Consider the following 13,491-nt stretch of genomic DNA (forward strand, 5'->3'; position numbering starts at 1 on the left):
ATCAGCTTGAAATATCTTGAAGTGCATTTGAATTGTAGAAAAGTGTTTTTCAGGTTTTTATTACGTTAAAGAACAGACTGTTCTTTGGAAAGAAAGGCAAATGAATGATCTGGTGCTAGGTTAGTTTTTGTGGGACTGAGATAAAAAGCCTTTTAAGGTTCACCTAAAATAAACTCCTGTTAAATGTAAATAGTATATGTCAATCTTAGAAGATTTGTTGCGGAAATTAGGGAGAGTTTGCATCGCCTCTCTGTCGCTCGGCTCTGCCATGCACCCACTGCTCCTCAATTTGCAGTGCTCTCTGTTTACCGTGGCCAAATGAGTGCTCTGTGCGTTTCCAAATTTACAGTCATTTGGTCCCTCACATAATGTTCTCTGCTTAAATGTTTAGTAATTAGTAGAAACCAGGTAGAGTGGTTTTGTCTGACTCATTTTAGATCTGCTTGAGGATGTTTATTTTTCAAGCTGCTGCAAATACGGTGTTTTTGTTTTCCAGCTTTATTTTTTTAACTTGTGTGTATCCTTCGTGCAGTGTTTTTCTTCTCCTTTCCCCTCAGTTCTGGTGTATCCACCTACCCAAAGGGTCTATAAATAAACTTGAATGCTGTGTAGAATTGTTTTGTTCTGAGCAGCAGCTGTTTGGCCTCTGCGTGTCCGTGCCCGGAGTGCTGGGGACATCCAGTGGCTGCAAAACACTTCATGGCAGTGTTTTGCAAGAGTGCAGTAAAATGCTGGATGGTAATCCCTTGGGAGATACCGGGCCTGTGTGTGGCCCCTGGGGCTGGTTTTGCTGGCAGGGCTGGAGCTGACCCCGTTGGTCTTTGGGCAGTTGTGCCCTTGGCTCCTCTTTCCCAAAGCCTCTGAGGGGTCGCTGCTGCCGGGGCCCTTGGGCGTGTGCTGCTGCAGCTGAAGGGGACCTGACCGCGCCTTGTTTGTGTGTCCTTCAGGCCTGGCAGTGATGCATTCCCAGAGCACGAACCAGCTGGACGTGGGCAACAACCCCCGCGTGGGCACCAAGCGCTACATGGCCCCCGAGGTGCTGGACGAGTCCATCCAGGCCGACTGCTTCGACTCCTACAAGCGCGTGGACATCTGGGCCTTCGGGCTGGTGCTCTGGGAGGTGGCCAGGCGCATGGTCAGCAACGGTGAGTGCGAGTGCTGGGCTGCCCTGGGCCCTGGGACAGCTCCCCGGGGTAATGCAAGCCAGGCACCTTGAACGGGCTGGGCGCCACGGTGCTTGACCCCTGAAACGCTGGGCAGGCTCTTGCTGTGTTGGGGGCAGGGATGATCCTGCTGCCACTCCTGTCAAGGCAGAGAACAGAGTCCCCTGCTCGTTCCAAGGCCTGGTGGGACAGAATTCATATCAAATAGCTACGTTACAGTTTTAGATCACAAGGTCTCTATCCTCCTTCCTTGTGTCATTAAACCATAGTGAATGTTTATAGGTGTCAGTTTCTCATGACAAACCCTATAAAAGACAGAAAGAAAGGCAGTGCAGAAGGTATCAGAATTCAGGACTGCTTTTGCTTTACCAGGCTGGAAAGTAGCACTGGTCTGTGCACAGGGACAGTTCTGGCACTGGACACAGGTACTGCTGCAGCAGCTGCAGCTCGCAGAGGCTTTACCTGAGTTGCTCTTGAACAAGAAATGGTGGATGGTGCTGGCAGCTTCACCAGGTGGGACTGCAGACCTACCTGCTTACAGGTGCATGCTCTGGGAATTTGATTCTGAGTGAGCTCAGTGCCACCATGGACACACTTGAGGTGATGCAGATCTGTGCCTGCATTGGTCACATCAGGACAGCTGAAGTTTCAGGTGCTGGTGACACTGATTGCACAGAACCAGTTGCTCTGTACTCCTGGCTGCTGCTGTAAGCAATTCCATGCCCTTGCACTGGTTGGGATGGAGTAAACATCTTCCCTGGCCCCTGTGTGTTGGGCTGTGCGGGAATCATTGCTGGTCACTCTGATAACCCTGTTTGCTTTGCAGGGAGACTTTGGCATTGGGAGCGAGGCACGGTGGTGTCTTGGGGAGCCAGAGGCACTCATCAGCTCCCTGTGCTCTCCTGGGCTCAGGCACAGCCTTCCAGTGACTCAGCCTGATTTAGTGCTTCAGCTCACAGAGACCTTGAAGTTGTTCTAACATGACTACTAAGTCTTGTAGTTCTTAATTTTTATTTATTTATTCTAATTTATTTTTTTATTTTTATTTTTAAAAACTTACCCAATGATCTTCCAGGTGACACGGTGGTTCTTGGTATTTTCTTGTTTAGTATCAGGAGGAAAATGTGATAGGAACCTCCTTTGGCACATAGAAGTACTTGTGTGTTGTCTGTGTGCTGCAGCAGGAGCCAGCCAGCATTTTCTCTGTACTCAGAATGTGATTTCAGTCCCCAAAGCTGAGTTTGCCTCTCTTCAAATGGAGCAGTGCTGGTTCCCTGGAGGTGTCCCCTGCTCTTGGAATGTGCTCCCTTGGTTCAGCACTTACCTGGTACCTGACGCTCACAGCTCACATCCTTGGGAGTTGCCATGGTTGTTCCCAGGCCTGTGCTCTTGTTCCACAGTGACACCAGAAGCTCAGAGGTGTGTTCCTCCTGCTCAGAGGAACCCTGGTGTGTGGTCGTTGTTCCCTGTGTGAGGCTGGAGCTGCGGCTGTGCTTTGTGTTGGGTTCAGCAGTGAGATTTGTGCATGCACAGGACAAGCTGGGCTTAAAGTCAGCTCAGGGCCATGGACGTGTCCCAGGGCTGGAGCCCCTCTGCTCTGGGGCCAGGCTGGGAGAGCTGGGAATGTTCCCCTGGATTGGGGAAGGCTCCAGGCAGAGCTCAGAGCCCCTGGCAGGGCCTGAAGGGGCTCCAGGAGGGCAGGAGGGTGTGCTGGGAGTGACAGCAGTCACCTCCAGGCTGTGCAGGAAGCCCAGGCTGTGGGCTGAGCTGTGGGCTGTGGGCTGTGCCCAGGCTGTGCCCGGGCTGTGGGCTGTGCCCAGGCTGTTCAGGAGGCCCAGGCTGTGGGCTGGGCTGTGGGCTGTGCCCAGGTTGTAGGCTGTGCAGAATGCCCAGGCTGGGCTGTGGGCTGTGCCCGGGCTGTGGGCTGTGCTATGCCCAGGCTGTGGGCTGTACCCAGGCTGTGCCCAGGCTGTGCGCTGTGGGCTCTGCCTAGGCTGTGGGCTGTGCCCAGGCTGTGCTGTGGGCTGTGCCCAGGCTGGGGGCTGTGCCCTGGCTTTGCCCAGGTTGTGGGCTGTGCCCAGGCTGTGTGCTGTGCTGTGCCCAGGCTGTGGGCTGTGGGCTGTGGGCTGTGCCCAGGCTGTGCTGTGCCCAGGCTGTGGGCTGTGCTGTGCCCAGGCTGTGCCCAGGCTGTGCGCTGTGCCCAGGCTGTGCCTGTGCTGGGCAGCCGGGTGTCCCCGGCAGTGGCAGGGCAGCGTGTCACGGGGCAGGGACGCGCTGTGGGACAGAGGTTGAGTGGCCCCAGCAGTGCCGAGGGCTCCCGCCAGGCTGGACAGAGCTCAGGGACTGCACAGGCAGCACTGGAGCAAAGGCCAGCCTGCCTCCTTTGTCTTCAGCACTGCGTGTCTGTGCAGCAGCCAGCTGTGTGCCCTGGGCTTGGGAAAGAGCACATGACAATAGTGAATGAGAGCCAGGAGAGAGAAAGTTCATCCGGGATATCCTCGTGCCCTGGGAGTGTGTTCAGAGCTCTGGGACAGCCGGATCTGGGTGTTGGTCTCTGCCAGGCCCAGCCTCACCTGCAGGACAGGTGTGGCAGCAGGGGCACACGGGGGGTTGTGTTCTGAGGTCTCACAGTAAAGTGGGTTCCTAAGATGGGAGTTCAGGCCAGCAGGTGATGTTTGGTAGCTGCAGTTGGGAAGTGCTCTGAGCAGGAGGATGGGTGATGCTGCTTTACACAGCACTTGTCACTTGTCCTGTGTCCCTGTCAGAATAGCACAGGCAAACTGCAGGCTGGGAACTTGCTGGGGTAGCCACGTCTCCAAATTACCCCACTGTTCTCCAAGGCACTTGTGATCTCCTGTTTCCCTTTTACACCCTTTTACAGACTTTTGCAGAGTATGCACAGAATATCTATGGGACTTTGATCTTCATCTCCAATAGAACAGGAAAATTAAAATTCAACTGCTGTAGGAAAGATTGAGAACCTCTTTTCAGTTTCAGGGCAGCGGAGATTCTTCTGGATTTCATGTCTGGCTGTGGGACAGCAGGTTTCAGTCTGTGGAATTTCTGTCAGCAGCAGCTATTTGATGTTCCTGCTGGACACAGAGGGCCTCATTAGCTCCGGCTTTTTCCACACTGCTGACCCAGATGCCTGTCTTTGAACACCAGTTTGCAAATGGGCTTCCTGAGAGGGCTGGGCTCCCTGCAGATGGTTGGTGAGCCTGGTGCAGTGAGGAATCAGGGATTTGCACGTGTGTCCTGGGGAGCAGGCAGAGGGGCTCCAGCCTGGCAGTGTTCTGTGCGTGGGTGACACACTGGAGCAGCACACACAGCTCTGGTTTCAGTGCCAAAGCCCAGGACATGGCCAGGGTGTTGGGTTAAGATCAGGCTGGATGGGGCTTGGAGCAGCCTGGGACAGTGGAAGGTGTCCCTGCCATAGACAGGGGTGGAATGAGATGGGCTGGAGGGTCCCTCCAACCCAAACCAGTTTGTGATTTTATGAAGATGCATTGAACTCCTGAGTGCCACAGGCTCTTGGGTGTTTGGTTTTGTGATGGCATGTGGTGCCAGTTACCCTAGGATTTTGCTGTTTTCATAGCAGGGAATGAAATGGTTTGAAGCACCAGCTTGAGGGTCTGTGGATGCTGACATGCTTATTGGACTCTTTCAGCAATTACAGAAACACCCAAGTGTGTGTTGAGCCTGTTAGAAACCCCAGTGCAGACCTTACATTTTTCCATCTGTAGGAATCCCAGTTTTTGGTAGGCAGGAAAGCTACATGCATGGCCTTTTGGCAAGGGATTTACTTCTCCTCCTTTCAGCTCCAGCATCTGCAAAGTGGGTATAGCCCATACTTTGTGGACTTGCAATAGAAGCCAATTAATTAACATTTTGAGTAGGAAAAGCTGTTCCTGGGGCAGTGAGGGCTGTTCTGTTGTTCGGAGGCTGCATGACACTGTAGGGTTGAGTTCTAAAGGATTTTTGTGCCTCTTGGGTGGCTTTTGTGTTCCCTCTGTCCCCGCAGAAGTGCTGTTCACTGTCACACTCATTGAGTGATGTCTGTTTGTGTCTCACCAGGAATCGTGGAAGACTACAAGCCACCCTTTTATGACTTGGTTCCGAACGACCCCAGTTTTGAAGACATGAGGAAAGTGGTCTGTGTGGATCAGCAGAGGCCCAACATTCCCAACAGATGGTTCTCAGACCCGGTCAGTGTGTGCTGGTCTCTCTGACATTGCCATGGGAGCTTTCCCAGTTGTCACTGCCTGGGGAGGATCTCGATGGCCTCGATGGTCAGCAGTGTCACCTGGGCAGGGTGGGATGTGCTGGCCTGGCTTGGGGAGCACTGAGCAAACTGGCAGCTGCCACCCACAGACTGGCCTTTTAGGAACATGATTTACAAAAATCCTTACGCTGCTTTTCCCAGTGGCTGTTCTCCCTCCGAGGGGAGGTGAAGGGGAGAGAAGCTGGTCCAGGGCTTTCTGTGGCTTACAAGCACACACAACAGAATGCTGGCCTTTCCTGCCTACAAGATAGGGGCTGCTGCTCTTTTTGAAAGACTGATGCTCAGGTTAATTTTTCTTCATCAGTATCAGTCTGGCCTCTCCAGGCTGCCCTTGGAGCTGTGGAAGTCAGTTTGAAATCTGTAGGGCTGGCAGGCAGAGTGCCTATCTGTGAGGTTTGGGTGTGGAGCTGTGCCCTGTGCTGGGAGCCCAGCCAGTTAAATCTTGCTGGGCATGATGAAATCACAGTCAGAACTTCTGTACCTTCTCAGCTGCCTTCATGGGTCTGCAGGAGTTGGTTTCATTGAAGAAAAATTCTGGGTAGTGTTTGCTCAATTAGAAAAAACTCCAACACTGTAGTCTAAAGTTGCACTAGTTGGTCACTCCAGTCAGCCCATGGGCCAGCTGTGCTCTTGGTTTAATCAAGTTCTCAGACTTACATGTAAGCTCTGTATTTGATAACTAGTGGGAAGCCCTGAAAGTGGAGTGTTCATTAGGCAGTAAAACCTCTCTGTGCGGGTGCCTGGCCCCAGCCAGTGCTCCTCGGCTCGTTACTTGTGAGTGACCCCTGTGCTGTGTGTTTTTGTTCCTCCCCAGACGTTGACGTCTCTTGCCAAGCTGATGAAGGAGTGCTGGTACCAGAACCCCTCGGCCAGACTGACAGCCCTGCGCATCAAAAAGACTTTGACCAAAATTGACAATTCCTTAGACAAACTGAAAGCTGACTGTTGACCCTCTCCTGGCGGTGCTGTCCCGGCAGGAAGGCGCCTGGCTGCCCCGAGGGCTGTGGCTGCCCCGGGGGCTCTGCCCGGGCAGTGCCAGCCTGGTCCCCGTGCTGCTGGAGCAGGAGCCTGGGGACAGCTGGGGAGCCGGCTCTGCCCGGGCCAGGTGAGCTTGGGGACAGCTGGGGAGCCGGCTCTGCCCGGGCCACCTTGCCTTGGGGACAGCTGGGGAGCCGGCTCTGCCCGGGGCGGCGCTGGGACTCAGCCGCACGCGCTGTGCCTGAGCTGGTGGCCTGAAGGAAGACAGAGAAATCCTAAGACAAGATCAGGGCATTAAACAATGGCTTTGAACAGCTTTTTTCTTGTTTCTTTTCTTTTTGTTTTTGTTTCCTTTTTTTTCCCTTTTCTTTTTTTTTTTTTTTTGTTTTTAATATTTTATTTTAATTCTCCTAATCACTCCCAAGGTGAACACATGGAAGTGGTAAATTTTAATCAGCAATATTGCCTGTGCTTCTCTTCTTTATTGCACTAGGAATTCTTTGCATTCCTTACTTGCACTGTCACTGTTAATTTTAATGACATGACTTGCCAAAAATATGATTGGCTGTATCCTGCATTGATCTATGCCTGAGTAATAGGAAAAGAATTCGGTAAACTGAAAATGTAACTGTCAGACTTTAGCTGCATTTTACATGTGTACTGATGTTTACAATAATGCTGAACATTAGGAATTTCTTGTTTATCCAAAACTTGCAAATTATTTATTACTAGTGCACTTGCCAGTTTTTTAAACTGTAAAATAAGTGCATAAAGTTAAAGCTTATTTTTATGTGGCCTCTTTCATGATTTCTTACACAGACGTTTTTGTAACACAATATAACCTGAAACATGAATTGTTTTCTGTATTATCATATTACAACTCGATAGTCACATTTTAAGTGCTTCACATTTGTAGGTGTGTGGTCTGTACCATATTTTCAGTTGGAATATGGAACGTATATATCGCCATTTCCCACAGGACCTTGCGTCTGGCATCTTACTGATCTGGGAAAGGAAGGCAATGGAGGAGTTAACTAGAATATTAGGTCATGAATGCTGTGGGGAAAATGCATTTTATTTCTTCTAAGCTATATAATATGCATTTAAACTCTGCCAGAAAAATAACTATTTTGTTTTAATCTACTTTTTCTATTTAGTAGTTATTTGTATAAATTAAATAGAATGTTTTCAAGTCAAACGTGGGAGTGTTTTAGTTGTGTTACTGCCTGCCAGTGATCAGGTGTCCCTGCGTGGAGCCTGGGCTGTACCTGCAGGGTCCTGGGGGCTGCTCGTGCCCTTCTGAGGTGCTGAGGCTCCAGAGGGGCAGCAGAGGTGCTGGGCTCTCCCTGGACACGTCCCTGTCCCTTGGTCAGGATCCCCAGAGGGGCAGCAGAGGTGCTGGGCTCTCCCTGGACATGTCCCTGTGTCCCTGTCCCTTGGTCAGGGTCCCCAGAGGGGCAGCAGAGGTTTCCCTCTGCCTGCACTCTCCATCCGCTGCTCTCCTTCCTTACACCCCGTGCAGGAGCCCAGGAGCTCCCTCTCACCCCTGGAAAGGAGCTCCTTTATTCCTAGCCCGGGATGCCCCAGGTGATCCAAGGCTCTGGGCAGGGGTCAGCCTCTCCACACCTCCTCTCTGGGGTAAACACTTCCCTGAGGGTCCCTTGAGCACTTCAGGAGCACTTCAGGTGTACCAGGCTCTGCTCTGCTGCCTCTCTGTGACTCCTCCTGCTCAGCCCGTCCTCCCTGTCCCGGTCCAGCGGGTGCAGTGCCTCATTCCCAGCGCAGGAGGAGCAGCAGCAGCCAAGTGTGTGGGGTAGGTGCTGCCTGGGGCTGAGAGCTCTGCAGGGCAGCCTGAGCTGGCACCAGCTGCCAGCTCTCTAATTGTATGTGATGAGAAAAAGCCAGGAAAAGTGGGATTCGGTGAGTTTTTCTCTTAGTTTGTAACAGGAATTCAAATGCCTGGATGTGTTTTGGTTTGGTTTGGACTGGTGTGTGTGTGAGCCGTGCCCTGGGCTGGCTGGGACACGGCTGCACCGGGAGGGACGGGCTGTGCGTGGCACAGGGAGCCAGGCTGGGTGCAGCTGTGGGAGGGCAGGGCAGCAGTGCTGGCACTGCCTGCAGCCCCGCAGTGCCCCTGCCTGCTGGGCACCTGCCTTTCTCTAGCAGCTGGTGGAACGGGCAGCAGGACTCAAACCAGGTGTGAAGCAAGGCAGGCTCTTGGGGAGGTGCTTGGGGTGAGGCCAGCAGGGGTGTCTGGACAGGCCGGGGTGACTGGAGGTGGCACTGCACAGTGGGGACAGAGGCAGAGGTGGCACTTCAGCGTGCAGTGTGAGTGTGGGGTGTGTGGTCAGGTTTTGGTTGGAGTTTTTGCCTCTCCAGTGTTTTCTGGTGCAGGGCTTGGAGGACAGAGGCAAGCTGTTGTGCTGAGGGTTAGTGACAGCTGTGGCCGTGCTGGTGGAAGCTGGGCTGTGTCCCTCCAACCCTGCCACTCTGAGTCACAGCATCTTACTGGGCAGCCTGTTAATATCTGCTCCAGCTCTTTGCACTGCAGCATCCTCTGCAGAGTGCAGTGTCCTGGAACAGCACTGGCTGCAGGCTGGGAGCAGCTCTGGGTTGGGTTTGGATTCCAGCCCCAGGTACTGCTGTCAGCTGTGTGGGGCTGCTTGCGGTGCTGCAGGATACGGGGCCTGCAGCAGGAGCACCACGCTTCTCTCTCCACTCCCTGGCAGGAGCTGTGCAGAGCCACAAGGGCCCCCTGAGCCTCCTTTCTCCAGGCTGAGCCCCTGCCCAGCTCCCTCAGCCCTCCTGGGGCTCCATTCCCTTCTCTGAACACACAGGGGATAACCGACAAAAGGATAAAACCACAAGCCATAGGAACACCCCAGTAATACTCTCTATCCTGTGTTGGGTAAAGGAGATTATCTGGAAAAGCCACTGGCAGGGTAACAGAGTCTGTCAGTGCTGGGAGTCCTGGGCACTCCTGGGTGTGCTGGGCAAGGTCACCCTCGCTGCTGCTGCTGCTCTGAGTGCCTTCTGCATAGCAAAGCATCCAGGGTTTACCTTAAACATATTTCACTTTCACCCCCCTGCTACTGAAGTACTTTTGGTCCAGGCATTGACTGAACTGTTTGAAGTGTTAGCCAGTGTGTGTGTTGGAATTGGGTCGCTATTTGGCAAATGTGAATCAAGAAGGTGAAGAGGAAACTAATCATTGTGAGTTATTTCTTAGCAAGTTCTGATCCCTTGGTTGGGGTAAGTCACGCCCCACTGTGCTGTCCTGATGTGCAGTTACTGCTGAGGACAGTCAGGGTCTGGGCTGCCCTTGGGATCTGGAGTGGGGCAGAGAAGGGAGAACTCAGTGACAGCCAGGGGGTGTTACCTGTGTGCTTTAACCTCGCCTCCAGGTGCCTGGGCATCACAGCAGAGCATCCCTTGCTGCCTTTCCCTGGAGCTGTCAGGGCTCGGCACTGGGGGAGGTTCCACATGCAGGGAGCTCCCCAGCCTCCCATGCGACTTCCCAGCGTGTTCATTAATCAGTGTTCCCCCAGTACCGCCACAAAAATCTAATCTTCTAAAGAGATTTGGAATTCTTACACATAATCTGCTGCAGCGAGGGCGTCGCTGCGTTTATTACTATGGCGATGGCACAGGCAGTCCCTGCTGCAGCTGAATTATTCATGTGTCTGGCGGGTTTGCACTGCACCAGCCAGGACAGAGCTGGGATCAGAGCCCTGCCTGGAACAAGGGCTCTACTGAGCAGCTCTGCCTGTGGGATTCCGCTGTCCTGCTGCTGGGGACAGTCCCCAGCAGTTACACCAGGGAGACTGGATGGAACCAGGGATGTGTCTGATTTTGAGGGGTGTAGATTTCCTGAGAGGCTGTGGCTGCCCCTGCATCCCTGGAAGTGTCCAAGACCAGGTTCAACGGGGTTTGAAGCAGCCTGGGATAGTGGAAGGTGTCCCTGCCATGGCAGGGGAATGGGAATGGGATGGGCCTTCCAACCCAAACCATCGTGTGATTCCGTGATTCCATATGCAAAGGTTTGTTACTGCTCAGGAACATGGGGCACTGCAAGGTGTCCTGGGGATGGAGAGCTGCTGGGAGCAGCCTGAGGCTGGGCATCCAGTCAGTGCTGCTGTAGGGAAGTCACTGAAGGCTTCCTCCCCTCAGCTGGAACTTCCCTTGTGGGCCTTCTGGGCTGGAATTATCCATCAAAAATCCATGTGAAGCCTTCCAGAATTTTATTTACCTGAATTAAACTGTTTTGATAGGGACAGTTGTCTTCCCTGTGAGGCAAAATGTCTGCTGTACAAAGTGCTGAGCCTTGGCGCAGTGGTTGGCACTGGGGAAAGGAAGCAAAGACATTCCAGGTGCTGTTCCATTTATAGAGAGAGAATCTCAGGCACAGCATACATTAAAAGACAAGGTTTGTGTGAGAAAAGTGTTTCATCCAATGTCGAGCTGCTGAGGTACTGTGACAGGTGTGCCAGAGTGCAGCCCTGGGGCTCTGCTCTGCCAGGTCTGAGCCTCTGAGGTGGATTTTAACAATGATCTAACATCAGTAATTACCAGTTTGTCTCCAACTGCAGCCCCCACCCAAGCACTGACCACCTTCTCCAGTGCAGTGACTGTCCACTTCTTCTGTCACCAAACTACCTGACCTCCTAAAATCAACAGCATTCACATACTGGCATCAGTGTCAGCAAGCCCAGGTCTTGGTTGCTGTGCTAAAATATTATCCTCTCAAAAACTGAAAAGCTGATGCTGTGTTCAGCTTCAACACCTGGATTTTTCTTCTTCCCGTGGGTATCGTGGAGAGATTTTTTAAAGGTTTTTTTGGGTGTTTTTTGGTGGCTTTCACAGCATGGAAAAGGCCACGCATACCTTCCTCTCATCCCTGTGTATTGTTCTTCTGTTCAAGCTCAGAGATAAGCCGTGTGTCAGCTGTGAGAAACTGTGCCAGAAGGAAATCATACCTAGCAAGGCCAGGGATTTTTTGGTTAAAGACATTAAAACTTGCAGTCAGCTTGCTCTTTGGATCTTAAAAGATGATGACACCCTTAGTGCGCTGCCAGCTGGAGTCAAGGACTTTGCATCGCCCCCGTTCCTCCCCCATGGGTCTCTGCAGCAGTTTTCTCCAGTTTTCACCACCCAAAAATCCTTTTCCCAAGTTTCGTGGCTATTTCAGATTCACAACATGGCTCTCTTTTCACTCTTGGAATGTTCTGGAAAACCTGGAGCCTTCCAAGGCGATCCCAGTTTGGTGCCTGCGGTGATGCTGGCTTGGCTGTGTCCTGTGTGCAGTGCAGGGAGGGAGGACAGCTGTCCTGTGAGTCTGTCGAGTCTCTTGTGACGGGATTCTGTGGGAATCCAAAACATGTGAGAGCCCCTCTGCACTGGGAGAAAGGACTCTGATGCCAGTTAACATAAAAAGGGTATTTTGTTGTTTTAATTGTTTGCTGAAGTGAGAGAACCTGCAATTGTGTCTCCTCTGCAAGCACTTGAAAAAAAATTTGCATGGGAAACTTGACACAACTCCATGTTCTCCATGTCTCTTACTCGTTTTATGAGGATCTTGAATTCAAATTAAACCCTGAGAAGGGCTCTGGCCCTCTCCCTTGTTCTGACTCGGTGCCTTTGGCCATTCCAGCCATTCCAGGTGGATGGTTTGGTTTCCCTGTTGCTGTTTCTGGCAAATCTCCTCTCACTCCCTGGGAGATGGTTCCAAACTGGGCCACTGGAGACTCCCCAGTGGAAATCTGGTGGGTTGGGCTGAGGCAGAAGGAATGGCCCTGGATCCCTGCAGTGTCCCAGGCTGGGCTGGCCTTGGAGCCCCCCGGGACAGTGGGAGGTGTCCCTGCCATGGCAGGGGTGGAACAGGATGGGCTTTAAGGTCCTTCCAACCCAACCCATTCCATGATGAAATAACTTTTTAACCACACTGATACTCTTTGAACACTTCTTATGCCTGATGCTCAAATACTCCAAGCAGTTCCATTACTGCCTCCTCATCAGAAAGGCCCCCACCCACTGCAGTGTGGCCTTTCAGGAGATTTATGGGCTACTGAGTGTTTGATTGCAGAGCCACAGGAAGCAGCATCTGGGGAGGGGGGGACCAAAGATGTATAAAGTGTTTCTTGGAACACTCTGGGAATCTTTCACCTCTTGTTCTGGCTGCCACAGCTAACAGTATAATGCTTTTGCCAGAATGTATCATCCTGATCAGAATGTTTTGGTGGTTTTATGGCGTTTCTGGATGAGCAGAGTGTGACTGAGGGAGGGCAGGGCTGCTCTGTAGCCAGGACACTGATGTGGGAGGCGGAGCACCAAGGGGAGGGGTAACTGCTGACCTGCAACCCGTGCTGGGGAGTTTGTGGGTTCCCTTTGGGTTTTTTTGCACAAAATTTCAGTAGATCTTGGTTTTGTCCTGATGTGGAGCAAAACAGATTACGAAACAAAATTCTCGGCTTTTGGCCAACTCTCTAAGTGCCTTCAGTCAGCAGAAGTTTCTCTGGTGGTACCTATTTCCAAAGACTCTTAAATGCCCAGGACAGGCTGTTCCTGTGCCCCCTGAGCCATGCCATGCAAACAGCCAAGCTGGGGAGCACATTTGTCTCACCACAGCCTCAAAGCCCTGTGGGGTTTTGCCCTCCCATCCCTTTGTTGTTCTTGTTGTTCTTCTGGTGTCTGCTGGTGTTTGCTGGGTCAAAGGCCTGAGGAAGATCAGAGGGTGAAGGCTCAGTGATGATGAATAACCAGGACCCAAACCTTCAGGTCCCTGAGTGTGTGTGTGTGTGTATATATATATATATATATATGTGTGTGTGTGTGTGTGTGTGTGTAATATTTTTAATTTATGATATAAAATATAATATAAATATATATTTTCTAAAAGTTTTGATTCTCCTCCTTTACAAGTGCAGGAGATACTCTTTTCATCGCTTCTGCAAAGTGTGAGAAAACATGTTCTGTACATTTTCTTTCTTAAACTGAAGAAAAGCTAATTACATAATTCCTACTTTTATGTCTTCCTTTACATGGAAAAGCAGCATAATTCCGTGCAGTGAA

At 51.8% G+C, this 13,491-nt stretch overlaps 1 protein-coding gene across 1 annotated transcript in view; it reads left to right on the top strand.

Annotated features, from left to right (window-relative positions):
• The window catches only part of ACVR1 (activin A receptor type 1), a 43,038-nt gene extending 35,417 nt beyond the window's left edge, over window positions 1-7,621 (top strand). The window contains exons 8-10 of the mRNA XM_064718346.1: window positions 948-1,145; window positions 5,238-5,368; window positions 6,260-7,621. Coding sequence (XP_064574416.1) covers window positions 948-1,145; window positions 5,238-5,368; window positions 6,260-6,394 — 464 coding nt within the window. The 3' untranslated portion in view covers window positions 6,395-7,621. The remainder of the gene's footprint in view (window positions 1-947; window positions 1,146-5,237; window positions 5,369-6,259) is intronic.
• The last annotated feature ends 5,870 nt before the right edge of the window (window positions 7,622-13,491 follow it).

The sequence above is a fragment of the Zonotrichia leucophrys genome, chromosome 7, assembly GCF_028769735.1.
Source record: "Zonotrichia leucophrys gambelii isolate GWCS_2022_RI chromosome 7, RI_Zleu_2.0, whole genome shotgun sequence".
Taxonomy (NCBI): domain Eukaryota; kingdom Metazoa; phylum Chordata; class Aves; order Passeriformes; family Passerellidae; genus Zonotrichia; species Zonotrichia leucophrys.